Source organism: Bos indicus x Bos taurus, chromosome 28, assembly GCF_003369695.1.
Source record: "Bos indicus x Bos taurus breed Angus x Brahman F1 hybrid chromosome 28, Bos_hybrid_MaternalHap_v2.0, whole genome shotgun sequence".
NCBI lineage: Eukaryota > Metazoa > Chordata > Mammalia > Artiodactyla > Bovidae > Bos > Bos indicus x Bos taurus.
In genome coordinates this window covers 35,936,100-35,959,000 of record NC_040103.1, presented here as the reverse complement: position 1 = coordinate 35,959,000, position 22,901 = coordinate 35,936,100, and the positions used below count along the sequence as shown (strand labels likewise).

Below are 22,901 nucleotides of genomic sequence, written 5' to 3'. Positions count from 1 at the left end.
TTGAAAAGAATGACACTAAACGGAATGGATGAGAGTTCATTTTTTCCCTACCACCTAGAGGGGTAAAAGGGGTTGGTGATAACTTCATGAGATCAGAGAAATTATAGAAAAGTACACTGCATTTTCATTGTACATTTAAATTAGCTTGAAATGTGGCTGTACAAATGTTGGTAGCACTGTGAGCTCTGCATGGGGGGCAGACAGTCTATTCGTGATGATTATAGGAGGAAACACATGTTAATCGCAAGCCACGCTAGCCACATCAATCGCCTGCAGGAAATTCTAGGAGGCTGCAACCTAGAGCAGGCAACGCCCTCCTGCCCTGTGCACTCCTGGGGGCTGATGAGGAGGAATGTGACCTAAACACGTCAAAGCATCCTCTCTATTTTAAATGAAAGCTGGAGGCAAATGGGGCTTCCCTGATGGCTCAGCAGTAAAGAATTTGTCTGCCAATGCAGGAGACGCAGGAGACTTGGGTTTGATCCCTGAGTTGGGATCAAACCTTCTCCCCTGGAGAAGGTAATGGCAACCCATTCCAGTATTCCTGCCTGGAGAATCCATGGACAGAGGAGCCTGGCAGGCTATGGTCCATAGGGCCGCAAAGCTTCAGAGCAGCTGAGCGTGCACTCACACAGGCAAATGGCTCTGACATGTGAATCTATAATGAACTTATGGTGGATGAAACTTGAGCCTATTATACATAGTGAAGTAAGCCAGAAAGAAAAACACCAATACAGTATACTAACGCATATATATGGAATTTAGAAAGATGGTAACGATAACCCTATATGCGAGACAGCAAAAAAGACACAGATGTATAGAACAGTCTTTTGGACTCTGTGGGAGAGGGAGAGGGTGGGATGATTTGGGAGAATGGCATTGAAACATGTATAATATCATATAAGAAACGAATCACCAGTCCAGGTTCGATGCAGGATTCAGGATGCTTGGGGCTGGTGCACTGGGACGACCCAGAGGGATGGTACAGGGAGGGAGGTGGGAGGGGGGTTCAGGATGGGGAGCACGTTTACACCCGTGGCGGATTCATGTCGATGTATGACAAAACCAATACAATATTGTAAAGTAATTAGCCTCCAATTAAAATAAATAAATTTTAAAAAATAGGTAAATGAATGAAGATATTAGCTTAATGCGACACAAATATAATTTTAAATTTATGTGAAGAAAAATAAAATTATGATTTAAAAAAAATAAAGAACTTAATTACTAAACAAGGTAATTTGAGTATGACAGACTTTTAATACTTAAGCATAAGTGTTATAAAAGTCACTTCCAGAAAGCTTCTCAACTACTGTAGCAACCAGACTTCATTCTCTAGCAAATGTCAAAGCCACCATATTTGTTTCTAGATAAGCAGAGAAAGAAGAGCTCATGGTGGGAAGGTAGGGGAGAAAAGTCATGTGATCTGACCTAATCCCCATCAGACTGGACAAGCCAGGCCTTCACTGTCTTGACTGAAGGGCAGTCTGGCCTCTGTTTACACATCTCAGCAGTAGGTGTGCTCAGGGCTCCTGGACGTAGTTTATTCCACCTCAGGACAACTAACTGCTAAAAAAGATGGTCAGACTGAATCAAAGTTAGCACCCTGTGATTTTCAGAAGTGTTCCACTTCTTGAGGCCTCTGACCTAGAAGACATTAGTGATTGGAAGACAGCAGCTATGCCTCCCACCCCAAAGGCTTCCGTCTCATGCCTGTCATCATAAAAATGTGAGGCCATGAAAAGGTTCTGGCTTGAGCTGGAGCCCTTCGTCCCAGGGCTGGGACAAGCTTGAGGCTGGGCATCCGTGGGAAACTAGACTACAGGTCCTGGGGCACGGAAAACCTAAAGGCAGTTTCCTGCGTCTAACCGATGATAGAAACTTCCCAGTGTCAGCAAATTAGGAAGAATCTCCTGCAACCACCAGAAATATGATGAGACCATCAGAAGTATATTAAATCAATAACAACAGAAATCACAGTATATTGTTACTCTGTGCTTTTATTTAATCCCAATAGAGAATAAAAAATCAGTTCTATCAAATCCAAGCCATCTAGATCCTCCGACGTCTGTCCCTTTCCACACACTTTAGTTACCCACACCTGCGCATCACAAAACAATCTCAGCAAAGCATCAAAAAAGAAAAAGTGTTAGGTAGACAAGACACAAAGGGCCTGAAATCAGAAACATGGAACTAGGGGAAAGGAAAGAGTTAAAATCTTGAGAACACCATTACAATCGAGGCTTTCCTAAAGCAAAAAATAATTCCACTCTTCTTTGTCATCTTTTTTTGAGACCCTATAGCCAGTATACAATTTAAAAAAAAAAAAAAGAAGGAAAAAGGTTCCTTTATTTCTTAGTTGGAACAGCTTAAGCAAGAACTTACGAAGAAAGTAGGTCAACCGACCTACTTTTTTTCTTCTTTAGAAATGTTTGCATTTAGGATAAAAGTTGGTGGAAATTTTCCATTCCAAATTCTGCTCCGGAGAGGAAAATCAGTCATCTGACTTGACATGATGGATGGTAACATGCTAACCATCCCTTCCAAATGACCCATGTGTTATCCCTCACAGTTTCTTTAAAAAATTTCAAGATGGGTATCATATTCATAATGAAAGAAAATTCAGACTTTTACTTTTTTGTGGGGAAGGCTAAATACATCCCATCTTCCTTTTGTGAAGAGTTTGTTTGATGTTATCTTTTTCTTTACTTCCAAGTGACAGGAGTGGTGTACCCTAAGGGTATGAAGCCACCATTCACATGCTTCAAATCCTGATATGCATCTCCAAAGGCTACCGTGTTTATTTATTCCATATAACAAGTAGAAGCATTTATTGCAAGTTCTAAACACTTTATAAATATTATACACTTAATCTCCATAACACCACCGTTACTTTCATGACCGCTGGTTTCTGCAGCTAGTTCTTGCTTCACATGGATTTGATGCTCAGGTCTCACTATCTGCCCCACCCCTCCAATTCTGGCTGCCACCTCTCAACAGGTTCCAAAGTCTCACCATAGCTTCCTATCTTTCTATTGTTCTTGGGGGCTGAGGACAAAAGCCTCAGCTGGCTCACTCTCTCCTTCTCAGCTCCAGACACTCTAGCTTCCGAGATTGATCCCAAAGACTGTACAAGGCATTCCCTGATTTCCCATCAAGCTAGGTTAGGAACTAGAGGCAGCTCTGCTCTGCAAAGTCCAAGGAATGAGAAGGGGTGAGATTTAAAATAAAGAACTCAAGGGGATTTCCCTGATGGTTCAGTGGTTAAGAATCTGCCTTCTAATGCAGAGGATGCAGGTTCAATCCCTGGTCGGGGAACTACTAATAAGATGCCACCTGCCTCAGAGCAAATAACCCCAAGTGCCTCAACAAAGACCCAGTGCAGCCAAAGCTAAATAAAATAAAAGGACTCGAGCCACGCATGAAAGAAGTTCAAGTGAAAACATAGTAAAGCGACTGTGAATCCAGAGGAGCACTTTTTTGCCCCCGTCTCCCTCCCTGGCCAGCTGTATATTCAAGGAGCCACCAGAATGGAGGAACAAAAACGGAGCCAGAGCCAATCCCAGCTCCCACATTTACTACTGGGTACAGAAGGGTGATTTCTCAAGCTTTTCTGGCCATCAGTGATGCTATCTGTAGAAGGCCAACCGTGACTAACTCAAGAAGTTGAGAGTCCCTCTGAGACAGTGCACATCCAACCACTCTGCACAGCTACACAGCCAGGCAAACACACAAGACCTCATGGCAGCAGCCTGCCAGGAGGATCACCAACGGGTAGTACTGATCAGCCAGCCAAGCTCTTTCTGTTCCGTGCAGCTCGGAGAGGATGTGACCTCCCAGAGCATGCAGTTGGGGGAGTCCACATTGCCTCTCACCCTCTGCCTCCACAGGCACAATCCTTCCCACCTCCTTGGGGGGCTGCAGGACAGCCTGGTGTGTCTGCTCCCCCATCTCCCACAGGACTCCTGGAAGGGCCATCCAGGAGGGGGTGTCCACTGCCTGAGCCTCAGTTCCTGGACGGAAGACAGTACCAGGAATAGAGACACAAATAAGAACAAAGGACCTCAACAATCATGTTTAGGAAGAAAACACCCTCACTCCTTAGCCCACAGACTCCCACCCAGGTGCTCGCTTTGTGCCTAACCCCACGCCCTGGCCAACCTTTCCCATGCTCCCAACAACCTGAGAAAACTTTGGAAGCTTGAGCGGCGAATAAGACTGGTGGTCCCGGGGCAGTGCCAGCAGAATCAAACTGCATACCAGACGCTGAGAACGGACATTCTTAAAGGCCCTCTGGTCACCCATCTCAAGAGTCCACTAGCCGTCCCTCTGCCCAACAGTAGCTGCAACCATCTTTCTTCTATTGAAGTGAAATGTGTCTCTTTAGAACTCCCAGCCCCGAATCCGCTTAACGATCTCCCTTTTTCCAGATGGGACTCCGGAGATTGAGGACTGGTGGCTTTGTTCCCCCACCACACACACATTTGCAAGACAAACATTCCCCCCCACCAAAATAATTACTAAAAATGATTGCTATAACTTCCATGTCCTTCCCCGGACATGCTTCAAACACAATCAGATGTGCTGTTGTTAAGAACAAGGTGGACAAAGGGCCTGAAGGGATAGACCCACCCTAGAACCCTGCAGCTCTGGGACCTTCAACAATCCTCTCCTCCATGTGTCTCCTGAAGACATAGCATGGGGAGGTAGGAAGCAGTGCCCATTCTACTTGGGAGCTCTGCTTCGCACAGAAAGCCAGCCTCAACTGCTGGGTCCCTACAAGCTGCACCGACTACATGGATGGGGAGTGCCCTGCCCTGGTGGTTGTCAGAAAAAGTTAAGAGGCGAACACCCCACCTGAGTGCAGGACAGGCCATCAGGAGGCCCACTCCAGCACCCAAGCCCCAACTCCACTATTCACTGCACACCCGCAGTCCCTGCCAAGCCCTCAGGGCAAGTCCTCTGGCGACAGCCAGTGGGTTGCTGCCAAGACAATAAGCCATGAACCAGGTGCGACTGATTTTTAGAAGTAAAGCTCAGGAGAAATGGGTTCTGACTGAGGCAGTATTTAGACAGAGGATATTCTTAATAGTTTCAGATACATGTTGAAGTCCAAAAATAGATATTTTTTCCCCCAAAGCCAAGCTTACATGCAATAGCTTTTCTCATAAGTATTTTTATATAACCAGAAATATCTCTTAGAAACCCAGGAACATAACAATGAACACAGGAGAAAGGAGAAATGACTTAACATTTTTTCTCTTTTTAACAGAGGAGACTTTTATCAAGAACCCTGTGGTCCCAGTGGGAAGCCACCTCCTCCTCCCCTCCCGCTCTGTGCTCCGAGTCCACTTTCCCAGACTTTCTCTGCAGAGAAGGAGTCTCAGACTCCGGGAGGCATCAGCACCCATGTTTATGTGCTCATGGACAGAGCACACTTGTTGGCTTGATCTTCATACATATCCCATGGAGTCAATGTTATGGTCACGGACGAGGAATTGAAAGGACACACCCAAGCTCACAGAGCCGCTAGGTTCTAGAGAGGGCCCCAGATCTCCAGACTCCCGGTCCACATTGCTGTTTGGATTACGGTTCAACAACACATCCACATGTGTTTGACAGAAGGGAAGAAAATACAAAGTCACAAGAGTCCTTCTTACGCCTGAAGTTTGCACCTAAAATTCAACTAAATTAATGATGAATGCTTACCCCAGGGAAAGAAAAGATTTACATTAGGATTGTGGTCGATTGCATTATTGGCCCAAATTCTCCTCCCCTCCCTGCCTTCACACTCTTTGACACATGGCTTTGCAGTTCCTCACACGAAAGGAGCAGAGTATTTTTCCCACCTTCTCAACCCTGTGACACACTGTGGCCAATGGCACGAGGTGGAAGTGATGGATGCTGGTGTGGAGGCTAAACTTCAAGAGCCTGGCAGGCTGCCACTTGCTTTCTGGCTCCTGAGAAGGGCGTGCCCAGGCTGGCCTGCCGGTCCCAAGAGCAGCATGAGAGCTACACGGAGCAGAGTCCCCCCCACCCCAGTGATGATGCTCGGCCAAGATCAGCCAAGAGGAGAGCCTCAGCCAACCTGCAGCAGTGACTCCCTAACACTGACTGTGCGGCAGGAGGCTTCTTCTCTAGTACAGATTAGCAAGGGGGAGTCCCACTAAAGATGCTATCAGTTCAGTTCAGTCGCTCAGTTGTGTCCGACTCTTTGCAACCCCATGAATCACAGCACACCAGGCCTCCCTGTCCATCACCAACTCCCGGAGTTCACTCAGACTAACGTCCATTGAGTCAGTGATGCCATCCAGCCATCTCATCCTCTGTCGTCCCCTTCTCCTCCTGCCCCCAATCCCTCCCAGCATCAGACTCTTTTCCAATGAGTCAATTCTTCGCATGAGGTGGCCAAAGTACTGGAGTTTCAGCTTTAGCATCATTCCTTCCAAAGAAAATCCAGGGCTGATCTCCTTCAAAATGCATTGGTTGGATCTCCTTGCAGTCCAAGGGACTCTCAGGAGTCTTCTCCAACACCACAGTTCAAACGTATCAATTCTTCGGCACTCAGCTTTTTTCACAGTCCAACTCTCACATCCATATATGACCACTGGAAAAACCATAGCCTTGACTAGATGGACCTTTGTTGGCAAAGTAATGTCTCTGCTTTTGAATATGCTATCTAGGTTGGTCATAACTTTCCTTCCAAGGAGTAAGTGTCTTTTAATTTCATGGCTGCAGTCACCATCTGCAGTGATTTTGGAGCCCCCCAAAATAAAGTCTGACACTGTTTCCACTGTTTCCCCATCTATTTCCTATGAACTGATGGGACCAGATGCCATGATCTTCGTTTTCTGAATGTTGAGTTTTAAGCCAACTTTTTCACTCTCCTCTTTCACTTTCATCAAGAGGCTTTTTAGTTCCTCTTCACTTTCTGCCATAAGGGTGGTGTCATCTGCATATCTGAGGTTATTGATATTTCTCCCAGCAATCTTGATTCCAGCTTGTGCTTCTTCCAGCCCAGTGTTTCTCATGACGTACTCTGCATATAAGTTAAATAAGCAGGGTGACAATATACAGCCTTAACGTACTCCTTTTCTTATTTGGAACCAGTCTGTTGTTCCATGTCCAGTTCTAACTGTTGCTTCTTGACCTGCATACAGATTTCTCAGGAGGCCAGTCAGGTGGTCTGGTATTCCCATCTCTTTCAGAATTTTCCACAGTTTATTGTGATCCACACAGTCAAAGGCTTTGGCATAGTCAATAAAGAAGAAATAGATGTTTTTCTGGAACTCTCTTGCTTTTTTGATGATCCAGCAGATGTTGGCAATTTGATCTCTGGTTCCTTTGCCTTTTCTAAAACCGGCTTGAACAACTGGAAGTTCATGGTTCACATATTGCTGAAGCCTGGCTTGGAGAATTTTGAGCATTACTTTACTAGCGTGTGAGATGAGTGCAATTGTGTGGTAGTTTGAGCATTCTTTGGCATTGCCTTTCTTTGAGATTGGAATAAAAACTGACCTTTTCCAGTCCTGTGGCCACTGCTGAGTTTTCCAAATTTGCTGCATATTGAGTGCAGCACTTTCACAGCATCATCTTTCAGGATTTGAAATAGTTCAACTGGAATTCCATCACCTCCACAAGCTTTGTTCATAGTGATGCTTTCTAAGGCCCACTTGACTTCACATTCCAGGATGTCTGGCTCTAGGTCAGTGATCACACCATAGTGATTATCTGGGACATGAAGATCTTTTTTGTATAGTTCTTTTGTGTATTCTTGCCACCTCTTCTTAATATCTTCTGCTTCTGTTAGGTCCATACCATTTTTGTCCTTTATCGAGCCCATCTTTGCATGAAATATTCCCTTGGTATCTCTAATTTTCTTGAAGAGATCTCTAGTCTTTCCCATTCTGTTGTTTTTCCTCTATTTCTTTGCATTGATCGCTGAGGAAAGCTTTCTTATCTCTTCTTGCTATTCTTTGGAACTCTGCATTCAGATGCTTATATCTTTCCTTTTCTCCTTTGCTTTTTGCTTCTCTTCTTTTCACAGCTATTTGTAAGGCCTCCCCAGACAGCCATTTTGCTTTTTTGCATTTCTTTTCCATGGGGATGGTCTTGATCTCTGTCTCCCGTACAATGTCATGAACCTCAGTCCATAGTTTATCAGGCACTCTATCTATCAGATCTAGGCCCTTAAATCTATTTCTAAAGATGCTATAGAGAATTGCTACAATGGGAAAGAAGTTGGACCATACCAGGACTTCCAGACTTTGGGATTTTAGGTGTAAGCATCAATAAAAAGCCTTTGGAGAAGGAAAAGGCAACCCACTCCAGTATTCTTGCCTGGAGAATCCCATGGACAGAGGAACCTGGCAGGCTACAGTCCGTAGCATCGCAAATAGTAGGACACAACTTAGCTACTAAAAAACAACAACAAATCAAACCAAAAGTGTGGAAACCAACACCTCCCTTTTTCTAAGCAAAGGCAATATATAAAAAAATAACCGTTGTTTACTGTCACCATCAGTTCCTAAGAGACAGGACGTGTTAACACTAAAACTGAGGACAGGGTATTATCTTTGAATATGTCACAGTCCTTTCCAAGCAAAGATAGCTGGCCACCCTCCATATATGAGCCTTTTTCTTTCCTCTTGTCACAGATCAATGAAAACTTTGTCACTAAATAGCTCTGGTCCATGTATTAGCAACCTTTCTGCGTGCTTTATGGTAGACCTGTCAGAAGAACACGGAGTCAGTTGTGTGAATTGCAAGACTTAAATCACGTTTCTGTTTGCTCTATGACAATATAAAAATTACATTTTTAAAACTGGGATAAAAAATAGAGCTAAAGATAAATTTGAGGACCTCTGCCATGCCTTCTCCATTGGCAGAGCAGCCAATGGCCCTGACAAACCCCCACCTCAACACTATGAGTCATACACTATGCAGGCGCCTAAGATGCTAGTTTTGTGCTTCCATGATTACAATAATGTACGAATAAAAAGGCAAGCAGTGGTCCCAATGGAAGCTCTCCCAGGGGCTACAGGGACACATAACTGAGACAGAGGTTACAGGCAGGGAATCTCCAGGGACACACAGTGAGGTCACAGATAAATGTTGACTGTCTTCTTTCTGAGCCATAAGGACCCCCTCCATCCTGTTGGGTATAAGGAGGCCCAGGAGAAGGAAGGGGGTCACAATTCCCAGAGAAAAATGCCTCTGTGGGGCCCTTGATGGCCAAGCAGGTTGTGAAGTGAGGGCAGTGCGCAAGAGTCCTATTCATCCCTTCCCAGCAGAGAGGGCAGTGCACATCCAGAGCCCTGGGGCCTGCGGGCCCCAGGACGCCCTCACAGAGATGTTAAGCCGTGGTGTCTAACGATCTCTGTGAAGGTCACTTAGTGTTCCAGCACATGCCATGGGGAAATCAAAGCCGTGCCTCGAGCTCAGCACATTCAGTGAGCACAGAAAGGGCAGACACCAGACCTCTCTCCACTGCCCTCTCCGCAGGCGCCCAGGAACACTGAGCCTTAGCCCTGGGAGACCGCCAGTCTTTGTGGGGCCAGAGCAGAATTAGCAGAGTCTAATGTCCTCACTCCCCTGATTGTAGCAGTCCTTCAGACTCTGCCCCAACCCCAGAGGGAGGCTGAGATGTGGAAACCTGCCCCAGGGATCTGGAAAGTCAGCCTACCGTGGAACCAGGGGGCGATTGCTTTGGTGTTCCTCTCGAAGCCCGCTCGGCGAGGCAGCTGCTCCTCCTTAAACCAGCGGACTATGACTTCTCTGGAGACGGGGCGCAGGGGCCGCTCCCAGGTCCTGCTGAGACAGAGACCACAGAGCGTGGGAGAGTCACGGGGGAGGGGGCAGGGGCGGGGCAGGAAGGAGGGGGAGGGAGCTGGGAAGATCACTGTGAACAAGCCTGGTGCCCACACGCAAGCTTGTGGAAAGGATTAAATAAATCCAAGTACTTGAGGGCTCTCTGCAGATTATAATGTACCAGCTGTTCGTATTTTTCCCCAAAAGAAAACTGTTATCACTTGCTTTGGGGAAAAAAAGCCTACTAGCATAACTCGTAAAGCTACTATACTCCAATAAAGAAATTTTTTTAAAGGAGGGGGACTTTCCTGGCAGCCCAGTGGTCCAGTGGTTAAGACTCCATGCTTCCAATCCAGGAGTGGGGCGGGGTCCCTCAGGTTCATCCCTTGTATGGGAACTGGGATCCCGCCTGTTGCCTGGTAAGGTCAACACTTCTTTTAATGTAAATAAAAAAGAAAAAGTCACACAAGTGCAAGTGGGAAATAGGACAGGAGGGGATGTCTGAGGGAGAGAAAAGGCCAGGGCATAAACAGCAGAATCTATGAAGAAGGATCCTAATGTAACACCAGCAAAATCATTATATGTGCGTGTCCTCCACCGTCCCCAAACCCCCACCAAAGAGGATGCTGGTTTTGCCTCTCCCCATCTCCCCGCCCATCTCCCCGCCCATTGCCCCTGCCCCCGCCATCTAAGGGGACACCTGTCTTGGCCAACTAGCTTTCATGATTTATGACGCAGTATCAGGACAGGGAACAGCCTCAATCTACTCTGAAAATGGCTGAGCTTCACCGCCAAAAAATAAAAAGGAAAAGGACAGAGGAAAGAGACAGGGGCAGGAACAAGGCGCTACACTGGCTGACTTTTGACCGGCGATCTGGTGAGGGTCTGAAGATCCCTAGAGTGAGATGAACGGGCACTACTTCCATGCTTTCTGATATTTTCCCACAAAAGCCCAGATTCTACTTGTCTTTGTGTCTGTACTGTGGCTCCTGGATGTATACAGAAATTCTGTTTTATTGGAGCCATTCTAACATGAAGCCCAGTAAGGGTCTGACAACATATGCCCCATAACAGCATGCACGGCTGTTTGTGGATATGCAGCAAGATTTGTGGTTGTTGTTTAGTCGCTAAGTCATGCGCAACTGTTTTGTGACCCCATGAACTGCAGCCTGCCAGGCTCCTCTGTCTATGGGATTTCCCAGACAAGAATATTGGAGTGGGTTGCCATTTCCTTCTTCAGGGGATCTTCCCGACCCAAGGATCAAACTCACGTCTCCTGCAATGGCAGGGAGATTCTTTACCACTGAACCACCAGGGAAGCTTAAAAATTCCATTGTATTAATTTATGGTCTGAAAGCAGAGCAGACTTTGGGCCCACCTTAAACAACTGCAACTTAGAGCCTTTCCACCTGAGTGACAGAAAACTGGTAAATTCTCACTGTCATTGCTGTCTGGTCCACCTAATAGCACTGGCATTTAGAATTCACCACCACTGTCATTATCTCTTATACAATAAACATCAGCTGTCCCCTTATGCAGTCATTGCATTTGCTCTGCACCAACAAAAATGGATGATGAGCCCAGGGCTTCCTGGCAAACCCCAGAATGAGCTCCTATTTTTCTTGCCCTAAAATGAATCCATGTACTCACATGCAATACTGAACACTGCAGATTTTAAAAATGATTCCATAAGAAAGACAGGGCTTCCCTGGTGGCTCAGACAGTAAAGAATCCTCCTGTAATGCAGGAGACCTGGGTTCGATCCCTGGGTTGAGAAGATCCCTTCGAGGAGGGCATGGCAACCCACTCCAGTATTCTTGCCTAGAGAATCCCCATGGACAGAGGAGCCTGTGGGCTACAGTGTCCATGGGGTCGCAAAGAGTCAGACACGACTGAGTGACTAACACACAAGAAAGACAGAGGGTGAGGTTCCATTGAACGGCTCAGAGGCACGATCAGTGGGGCTGCTGCTGCTGCTGCTGCTAAGTCGCTTCAGTCGTGTCCAACTCTGTGCGACCCCAGAGACAGTAGCCCACCAGGCTCCCCCGTCCCTGGGATTCTCCAGGCAAAAACACTGGAGTGGGTTGCCATTTCCTTCTCCAGTGCAGGAAAGTGAAAAGTGAAAGTGAAGTCGCTCAGTCGTGTCCGACTCTTAGTGACCCCATGGACTGCAGTCCACCAGGCTCCTCCGTCCATGGGATTTTCCAGGCAAGAGTACTGGAGTGGGGTGCCATCACCTTCTCCAATGATCAGTGGGGTCTGTTCTCCAAATCCCTTCCTCCCCACAGCCACCTCCACAGGCAGAGCCCCTCTAACCAGCTTTGCTGCCCTGTATCCACCCTTCAGGATTTCCCTCTTCTCAGGAACCTCAGAGTCCCTTTTTCTTTATGAAACAACAGTCCTGCCCCCAGCCTCTTCCTTCACACTTGCATTCCCCAGTAAATAACTATGCTTGGGGAGAAAAAAATCTTCTGGTTTCTGAGACTCATTCTCCTTAGAAGGCAAGAGGAGGTTATAAATGACAGCAAGGAAAATTCATTCACTCTTGTCCCTCGTTTCCAAGTAGAGAATCTGATCCCCCAGAATGTAAATGCTCGGGGGAGACGCTCCAAGAGGCCACCTGGCCAGAGGCCTTGCTCCTGCCCCTGCAGCTCTCTCCCATCAGCCATGTGCCTGCCCGCAGTACAGCCAGGCAAGCATGTGCTGGCACCACAGTGCTGAGGGCAGTGAGGCCACAGGGACCTGTGCCACAGGGCAGCCACAGGAAAGAGGCTGATGCGCGGCTTCTGGTGCCTGGGTCTGCCATTCTGTCTGCCTGGTCCCTGGTCCCCCTGCCCCACCCAAGGTGGCTCGCTGTGGCCGTCATGTCTCCCCTGCTGACAGCTACACCCAGAGAGCCTGGAGCCAGACTGCAGCAGGCCATGCAGCTCTGTCTTCTGGGCCTGAAGGACAAATTATTTGTCTCCTTAAAAAAAAAAAAGCACAAGAGGAAGAAGACTTCTAACTATGTCTCTAAATCCAGTAAACATAAAAGAAACTCTGATCTCATAAAAATCAAAAATTCCTGCATGACAGAAAATGTTATCGTAAAAGTCAAAAGACCAACGACAGATTCAGGGGGGGGAAATGTTTTATCACAAAGAAGAGAATCTTTTCTCCTATATTTTAGGAGTTCCTAAAAATAGATCAGCCTTGAATATTCATTGGAAGGGCTGTTGCTGAAGCTGAAGCTCCAATATTTTGGCCACCTGATGTGAAGAGCTGATTCATTGGAAATGATCCTAATGCTGGGAAAGATTGAAGGCAAAAGAAGGGAATGGCAGAGGATGAGATGGTTAGACAGCATCACTGACTCAGTGGACGTGAATTTAAACAAACTCTGGGACATAGTGGAAGACAGAGGAGCCTGGTGTGCCATAGTCCATGGAGTTGCAAAGAGTTGGACACGACTTAGTGACTGAATAGCAATAAACAAAAAAATAGATGACAAAAAGACCAATAACACAAAGAAGAGGCAGGAAAGAGACAGGTACGGAAATATCAAAAATCCTTAAACATATACAAAATACTTCACCTCATGCATAAATAGAAATGCAGGTTTTTTAAAAAAAAAAAAGAAGAAGAAGAAATGCAGGTTTAAACTTTCACTGAGATGTTATTTCTCACAAAAAACAAAAATCTGACAACATACTGCTGGCAAGGCTAAAGAATAAGAGTGTTCACTGGTACCATCTCTGTGGAGGATAAATTGACCTTAACTATCAATACTATAAATACATGTAGCCCTTAATCCAGTGGTCCCACTTTGGGGAATCTCTGTTGTAGATAATAGTTGCCCGAGTATAAAATTAATGTCTTCAAGATTTCTTATTTAAGGGCATGTTGGCCATAATCAAAGGTCTCAAACAACACCACGACCCACCTGCCAGGCACGGCCAGGGGTGAAAGCGGCCCCGGGCCTGGGAGGTGGTGGTGGAGTCTTGCCTCCTGCTCGTGGCTCTGGCCGAGCTCTCGGAACCTGGAGCTGAGTCCGGCAACGGTGCCCTTCTGGATGGCGCGGAGCGAGTGACGCTGGTACTCGTCCCGGGCGCGCTGGGCTCGGCGGCTCCTCTCCTCGTCAGCCGCCTTGGATCGACGTACTGGAAAGGAAGAGACAGCATGTTCACCACTGTGCCCACTTCCCAAGCTTTAAAATCGGGTATTTTCAGGGACTTCCCTGGTGGTCCAGTGATTAAGAATCTGCCTTCCAGTGCAGGGGATGGGAGTCCGATCCCCGGTCAGGGAACTAAGATCCCACCTGCCATGGAGCCACTAAGCCCACACCCCAACTAGAGAAAAGGCCTGCATGCCACAATGAAGACTCAGTGGAGCCAAAATTTTAAAAAATAAATCAATAAAAATATAAATAAAATCAGGTGTATCCGGTACCAGAGCCCCTGCTATTTCCTACAAAAAGCCACAAGAGCCCTTAAGGCCATCCCGTTACTCATCCCTCCTCATGTTACTCACGTGGAAACTGAGTTCCCAAGAAGGACATTGCTTTGCCTGGATGGGTCAGTGGGCAAGCCTGGCAGGGACCCATACTCCCTGGTACCAGAGGATGAGTTATGGGAAACTCTGGAGTCCCAGTTCCCGTTCCCTTTCTCTTCCGTTTCCTGAGGCCTTGACAGCTGGTGGGTGAGTGTGTTGGAGGGCGGGAAGAAGGCGCTTCAGTAACTGTCCCCACAGAGCCACCACGTCTGCCACGACGCCCCTTTCACCAGCATGTCTTTTCGTATTTCTCTAGGCAGGTTGGACATCTGCAAGTTGCTGCTTCTAAAACTCAAAAGGAAGTCCTGGAGCTGGGAAAGTGCACAGAGCGAGGAAGACCTCTGAAGCACGGTCTAGAATTAAAACTGATTATTTTGTAGTCTGACTGCATCAAGTCAGGCCCCATCCAGTCCTTTTGTAGAGAAGTCTTGGAGCTGGCAGTGTTCCCATTGCACAGGTCCAGCGATTGCCTTGGCCCAAGCCTTAAGAAAAATCTTACCCAAAGTCCAAATCTACTCCAAAGTCCATCCAATACCTGCATAGCACGCAACTACAACCTACCAATGCCAGAGACCTGTGTTCTTTTGGCATTTGCAGGATACAAGGCAAATGGTCCTCATCCTTAAAGAAAGAGCTTCTCCTCTTCAAGCGGTCGAAGTCCATTCTCGAAACACAACATCTCCCAGATCTGAGGAAGGCTGCGGGAAGTCTGTCCCTCAGAAAGTATTTATAGAAGTGGAGGTCACATAGACTGAGAGTGCCAGGGTGGCGGGAGGGGAATTTTCTTTGGTCTATTCATTGCTGCATTCCAGTGCCTAGCATACATATGCGTCAGTCAGCAGGTGATACATATGCTTGAACGACTGCACCCCATTAAGTATTTAACCCTGCCAGGCTCTGGGCTGAATATAGAGAGAGCAAAGACGAGACCGGTCCCTCATGACAGTCAGAGCGTAGCTGGGAGAATAAGACAAATAAATCTCTGTAACATAAGGAGAACAGAGACTCAACAAGCCTCGGAGTTTAGGAGCTGCAGCACTCACATTCTGTGAGGGAGTCAGGAGCCACCACAGGAGACCGAGCACCCCACTGGGTCTGGAAAGATCAACAGGATTTTTTCCAGGGAAAGAAGAGGGAGGAATCCAGAAGAGGCAGGGGGCAGGGTGGGGGCGGGGGGTGGAGAAAAAACTTAATTTCAGTTCCTGGTACTAAGAACACCACAATACTTGCCACCACAGTTTCCCAGCATGGGCTTTTCAGTCACTAGACTACAGACAGAACACAGATGCTTCTGCCCCACAAGAAGGGCTTCCCTGGTGGCTCAGTAGTAAAGAATCCACCTGCCAACACAGGAGGCGCGGGTTTGATCCCTGGGTCGGGAAGATCCCCTGGAGAAGGAAATGGCAATGCACTCCAGTATTCTTGACTGGGAAATCCAATGGACAGAGGAGCCTGGTGGGCTACAGTCCATAAGTCGCAAAAGAGTCAGACATGACTTGGAGATTAAACAACGAAATCTCTTCAGGGGCCAGTGACCTTTGAGAGTTGACAGCCCTTGAGAGATAGCCACAGTCAGTGATAGAAGGATGTCACATGCAAAGTAGGAAGACAGGCTTTGGGAACTCAGCTAGGGGAGGACGCAGGCCGTGGGTCACACAGGGACTAAATGCAGCCTCCCAAAGTCCAGCCCTGGTTTGGCCATTGTCTTCCTCAGAAGCCTTCAGTGGCTCCCTGCCGGGGACCAGCCCCGGCTGATCCAGGGTATTCGAAGGAGAGACGGCGTAGGCGAAGATCAAGAAACAATTGCTTAATTAAATGTTAATTAAGGATATAAAGAGTAATAGAATGAGGATAGCTCAGTAAAATTCAGTGAAGAAAAGAGGCTGAAATAAGGATAGCTCAGTGAGGAAATTCAGTGGAGAAAAGAGGCTAAATAATTCAGCCAGAAGGTAAGAGAAAGAACGACATGGTGAGACCAAGTTTCGGTGAACAAGGCCCGCACTTTATTTTTCAAAGTAGTTTTTATACCTTAAGTTATGCACAGAGGATAATGGGGGAAGGGGTAGAGTCTTGCAGCAAACCAGGCTTTCTTCCTGCAAACTTATCATATGCAAAAGCTTAGGTGATTTGCATCATCTTCTGGCCCGGAGGCCTGTTAACATTTTAAGACCTTTTCTTCAGAAAACTTATTTTTCTCTAAAGGTGATTGGTCAGGAGCCACCCTCCAAAAGCATTAGATAAAGTTGCATTCCTACAGAGCAAAGGTGTGGTGGGCTACAACAAGAAAAAGAATTAACTCAAGGGTCCCAGGTTACAAACATTAAAGCTACTATTTATACCAATTATATTAACCAATACACTGCCAGGGACACAGCAGGTAAGGGATATGGAGACTTAGCAGCAAACATTGGCCCAACAAGTGAAAATCCCTTCACCAATACAATTTCTAATCAATCTTTTAACTACTCAAAAGAATCTGTGTTTAGACAGTTTAGAACATCTCCTGCCTCTCACAGTTGGGAGGCTCTGAACAATCACATGAGGCCGGAAAAACCTATTCAGGCAGGCTAGAGGATTTCCAAAGGAGTTTGTAGGTTAAACACTGTCACACCCAGGAATTATTAACTGGAGCCGTAAGCTAACTCTTTTTTCAGAGAGGTAGTGGGGGACAGCCCCCCGTAAAGTCAGAGGTGTAGGTGAAAGCACAAAGCAGAAAGTAGGCAGACTCTGGTTTTGGGGGTATATGCTCGAGAATTTCCAGGGGGACTCCTGAAGCTCGATCCCGCCTTTGCGTATGCCGAGCCTCCTTCCTCATGACCTTTGTCATGGGCGGAGTTCCTCACGCTGGCTACCGGCAGTGATAGAATTCCAGTTGAGCTATTCCAGATCCTGAAAAGTGCTGCACTCAATATGCAATATGCACTCAATATGCAATATGCCGGCTCCCGGCAGCTCCCAGTACCTGCAGGACAAAAGGCAAATCCCTTGGCCCTTAAGGAGCACCCCTTCCACCCACTTTCTTTCCCAGCCCAATGGGCCTCTGAGCTTCTCCCTGCCCTTTGTTCAAGGGCCACCAAGCTCCCCACCATTCTGCAAACTCCCCTCTGGGCAGAGGTGTCCACCAACTCAAACCAGCTGTGATGGACATGCAGCCAGATCAGCTCAGAAATGCCAGGCAGCAGGACAGAGGGTACTCAGAGGTGACGACACGGCCGAGGCTGCAAGCAGGAAGCCAGCCCTGCCGCCCAGCCTCGATTATGGAGAGAGACTGATGTGGGGTCAGGGTCAGCGGCAGCTCCAGGAGGGCTTCGTGGGTCTTTTTCTCTTCTTGTGTTTCTTTCTTTTTTTTTTTTTTGACACATAATTGATGTACATAAATAAGCTTAAAGTGTTCTATGTGCTGATGTTGAGATCCTTAATATATTGCAAAATGATGATCACCATAGCATTGGCTAACTCATTCATCAGTCACATAGTTACCATTTCTTTTTTGTGGCAAGAACATTTGAGATCCCTGGTGGCTCAGATGGTAAGGAACCTGCCTGCAATGTGGGAGACCTGGGTTGGATCCCTGGGTTGGGAAGATCTCCTGGAGAAGGGAATGGCTACCCACTCCAGTATTCTTGCCTGGAGAATTCCATGGACAGAAGAGCCTGGTGAGCTACAGTCCATGGGGTCCCAAAGAGTCAGACACCACTGAGTGACTCACTTTTTCACTTTCATTCTAGGCAACTTAGAAGGATATAACACATTATCGTTGACTACAGTCACTAAGCTGTGCATTGAAGGTTAAGTTAAGTCATTCAGTCGTGTCCAACTCTTTGTGACCCCGTGGACTGTAGCCCACCAGGCTCCTCTGTCTATGGGATTCTTCTCCAGGCAAGAATACTGGAGTAGGTTGCCATTTCCTTCTCCAGGGGATCTTCCCAACCCAGGGATCGAACCCAGGTCTCCTGCATTGCAAGCAGACGCTTTAACCTCTGAGCCACCAGGGAAGCATCCCCAGAATTTATTCACCTTCTAATTTTGTACCTTTTGATCAACTTCTAACTCCTCCTCACCCCGCCACTCCTGCCACCAAGCCCTGGAAACCACCATTTTACTCTTTGTTTCTATGGGTTTGACTTTTTCAGATTTCACATATAAGTGAAATTGTGTAGTATTTTCCTTTGTCTTTTTTTTCACTTAGCATAACCTCTAAAGGTCCATGTATGTATATGTGTGTATATATACATATGTGTGTGTGTGTGTGTGGTCTTTATTCATCCGTTGACATATGCTTATGTTGTCTCTGTAGCTTGGCTACTACTGTGAATAATGTTGCAGTAAACATGAGAGTACAGATATCGCTTTAATAGCCTGATTTTATTTCCTTTCGATATATACCCAGAAGGAAGACTGCTGGGTCATATGTTAGCTTTATTTTTAATTTTTTTGAGGAATCTCCATAACATTTGCCATAGTGGCTGCATCGATTTATACTCTCGCCAACAGTGCCCGGGATCTCTTTTCTCCAGCCTTCATCAACACTCTATGCCAGCTTTCTTTTGAAAGTCCCTGAATGCCTCCAGGCCTCAGTGTTTACCTCTGTCAAAATAAGAATGATGTGAGTGTCTGCCTCACTGAGTTATTATAAAGATTAAATGAAACATATAAAACACTCTAAACAATGAAGTGCTTTGGAAAAGCAATGTCTTATACTAAATCAGGCCTCTGACCTTGATCTTTTCTTCAAATTTCTCAAAGCCTGATTCTGGAGCCAAGCTGCCTGGGTTCAGATCTCAACTTCATCTACCAGCTGTGTAACAGCGGACAAGTTAGTTAATCACCCTGGGCCTCCATTTTGTCAAAAGTAAAATGGACATAATAAAGGTCCCTACCTCATAAAGTTGTTATGAAGTTACTATGAAACTAATATATATCACTTATAACTGTACCAGGTACATTTTGAGCACCATGGTGTTAGCTAAAGCTTTTATTTTCATCGGAAGTAAAAAAGGTGAAAGTTTTCGGCGCTCAGTCATGTCTTTGCGACTTTTGCCATCCCATGGACTGTAGCCTGTCAGTCTCCTCGGTCCATGGAATTCTCTAAGAATACTGGAGTGGGTGGCATTCAGCTCAGTTCAGTTCAGTCGCTCAGTCATGTCCGACTCTTCGCGACCCCATGAATCGAAGCATGCCAGTCCTCCCTGTCCATCACCAACTCCCAGAGTTCACTCAAACTCACATCCATCGAGTCAGTGATGCCATCCAGCCATCTCATCCTCTGTCGTCCCCTTCTCCTGCCCCCAATCCCTCCCAGCATCAGAGTCTTTTCCAATGAGTCAACTCTTCGCATCAGGTGGCCGAAGTACTGGAGTTTCAGCTTTAGCATCATTCCCTCCAAAGAAATCCCAGGGCTGATCTCCTTCAGAATGGACTGGTTGGATCTCCTTGCAGTCCAAGGGACCCTCAAGAGTCTTCTCCAACACCACAGTTCAAAAGCATCAATTCTTAGGTGCTCAGCTTTCTTCACAGTCCAACTCTCACATCCATACATGACCACTGGAAAAACCATAGCCTTGACTAGACTGACCTTTGTTGGCAAAGTAATGTCTCTGCTTTTCAATATGCTATCTAGGTTGGTCATAACTTTCCTTCCAAGGAGTAAGCATCTTTTAATTTCATGGCTGCAGTCACCATCTGCAGTGATTTTGGAGCCCAAAAAAACAAAGTCTGACACTGTTTCCACTATTTCCCCATCTATTCCCCATGAAGTGATGGGACCAGACGCCATGATCTTCGTTTTCTGAATGTTGAGTTTTAAGCCAACTTTTTCACTCTCCTCTTTCACCTTCATCAAGAGGCTTTTTAGTTCCTCTTCACTTTCTGCCATAAGGGTGGTGTCCTCTGCATATGATTCCAGCTTGTGCTTCTTCCAGCCCAGCATTTCTCATGATGTACTCTGCATATAAGTTAAATAAGCAGGGTGACAATATACAGCCTTGACGTACTCCTTTTCTTATTTGGAACCAGTCTGTTGTTCCATGTCCAGTTCTAACTGTTGCTTCCTGACCTGCATATAGGTTTCTCAAGAGGCAGGTCAGGTGATCTGGAATACCATCTCCTTAAGAATTTTCCACAGTTTATTGTGATCCACACAGTCAAAGGCTTTGGCATAGTCAATAAAGCAGAAATAGATGTTTTTCTGGAACTCTCTTGCTTTTTTGATGATCCAGCGGATGTTGGCAATTTGATCTCTGGTTCCTCTGCCTTTTCTAAAACCAGCTTGAACAACTGGAAGTTCACGGTTCATGTATTGCTGAAGCCTGGCTTGGAGAATTTTGAGCATTACTTTACTAGCGTGTGAGATGAGTGCAATTGTGCAGTAATTTGAGCATTCTTTGGCATTGCCTTTCTTTGGGATTGGAATGAAAACTGACCTTTTCCAGTCCTGTGGCCACTGCTGAGTTTTCCAAATTTGCTGGGCATATTGAGTGCAGCACTTTCACAGCATCATCTTTCAGGATTTGAAATAGCTCAACTGGAATTCCATCACCTCCACTAGCTTTGTTCGTAGTGATGCTTTCTAAGGCCCACTTGACTTCACATTCCAGGATGCCTGGCTCTAGGTCAGTGATCACACCATCATGATTATCTGGGTCGTGAAGATCTTTTTTTGTACAGTTCTTCTGTGTATTCTTGCCGGGGGCATTAGCACCGTCAAAATGCAGACATAAGCAGTTCTCAGTCAGTCCAGGAGGGGGCAACCTTGACGCTCAGTAGCATGGATTCTGGGTCTGTTTACAAGCAGCTTGTGGGACCTTAGTTCTCCAGCCAGGGCAGTGAAAGCACCGAGTCCTAACCACTGGACCTCAGGGAACTCCCATCTTACCCTAAAGGAAGCTCTGAAATCTTCAAAGGTTGCTTCTGTTCCTTCTCTGAATCTGGGATAGATTCAAACTGTAATCATGTGAATCTGCCATGGAAACCCTCAGCCAGAACTCAAGTCTTTTTTCTTCTATCCCAGTAAAAACAACCACAAGCACCTTTGGCCCTGAGGCAGCAAGTATCAGATGGTCTCATACTCCAGAGGACCCCACTGCAGAGGTGGGGCCCCAACCAAGTCAGCTTCGCTTTCTCCTACGGCCCGAGTTCCAGTCCAGGATGACCTCGCACAGGCCTGTTCAGCAGGCACGGCAAGAGCCTGCACTGCACGCAGAACAAAGGGGGATCATAGCCATTCCCACTTCTCAGGTGGGTTCCAAGGTCTCCTTTCTCCATCTGTTAAAGGGGAGAGTGAACCTCGTCTCTCAGAAATAATGTAAAGACAGCTGAACAACAGGAAAACACTGAAGACCAGAAGAAAAGCTGAATTTATAGTCTGAAAAATGGACCAGCCACAAAGAGATACCTCTTCACACCTATCTGGATAGCTATTGTTTTTAAATTAAAAGAAATACGATAATAACAAGTGCTGGCAAGGATATGGAGAAATTGAAACCCTTACGCAATGTTGGTGGGACTGTGAAATGGTGCAGCTTCTGTGGAAAACAGTACAGCAATTCCATTAAAAAAATTAAATGCACAATTACATATGGTCCAGCAAGGCCAATGCTAGATGTATACCCAAAAGAGTTGAAAGCATGAATCCAAACAAATATTTGCACACCCATGTTCGTAACAGCATGGTTCACAATAGCCAAGACATGGAAATAACACAAATGTCCATCAATGGATAAGCAGTTAAACAAAACACAGTATATACATAAAAGGAATATTGTTCAGTCTTAAAAAGGGAGGAAATTCTGACACAAACGACAACATGGTTGAAACTTAAAGATGTTAATGCTAAGTGAATAAGCAGACACAAAAGGAAAAGCGTTGTATGATTTCATTTATACTCCACGGATTGCACTTAGAGTAGCTACATTCACAGAGTAGAAAGTGGTGGCCGCCAGGGGCTAGCGGTGGGGTGAAATGAGAGGTTATTGTTTCATGGGCCAGAGTTTCAATGTGGGAAGAAAGCAAATCTCTGGAGGTGGGCAGCAGTGACGGTAGCAAAGCACCATGAATGTGCTCAGTGTCACTGAACTATACCCTTACAAGTAGTTAAAATGGTCAGTCTGAAGCTGTATCAGTTCAGTTCAGTTGCTCAGTTGTGTCTGACTCTTTGCAACCCCATGGACTTCAGCACGCCAGGCCTCCCTGTCCTTCACCAACTCCCAGAGCCTTTTGTCAAACTCATGTCCATTGCGTGGGTGATGCCATCCAACCATTTCATCCTCTGCCGTCCCCTTCTTCTCCCACCTTCAATTTTTCCCAGCATGAGAGTCTTTTCCAATGAATCGGTTCTTCGCATCAGGTGGCCAAAGTATCGGAATTTCAGCTTCAGCAGCAGTCCTTCCAATGAACAATCAGGACTGATCTCCTTTAGGATGGACAGATTGGATCTCCTTGCAGTCCAAGGGACTCTCAAGAGTCTTTTCCAACACCACAGTTCAAAACCACCATGCATTTGCTGGGGTTTTTTTACCTTCTTTTTGGCCTTGCCATGTGGCCTGTAGGATGCAGGATCTTAG

At 46.4% G+C, this 22,901-nt stretch overlaps 1 protein-coding gene across 1 annotated transcript in view; it reads right to left on the bottom strand.

The window, feature by feature from the left end:
• SH2D4B (SH2 domain containing 4B) overlaps nucleotides 1–22,901 on the bottom strand; it is an 84,853-nt gene that overhangs the window by 13,618 nt on the left and 48,334 nt on the right. Inside the window, exons 5-6 of the mRNA XM_027530951.1 lie at nucleotides 13,733–13,949; nucleotides 9,686–9,810 (exon numbers count right to left, since the gene is read on the bottom strand). Coding sequence (XP_027386752.1) covers nucleotides 9,686–9,810; nucleotides 13,733–13,949 — 342 coding nt within the window. The remainder of the gene's footprint in view (nucleotides 1–9,685; nucleotides 9,811–13,732; nucleotides 13,950–22,901) is intronic.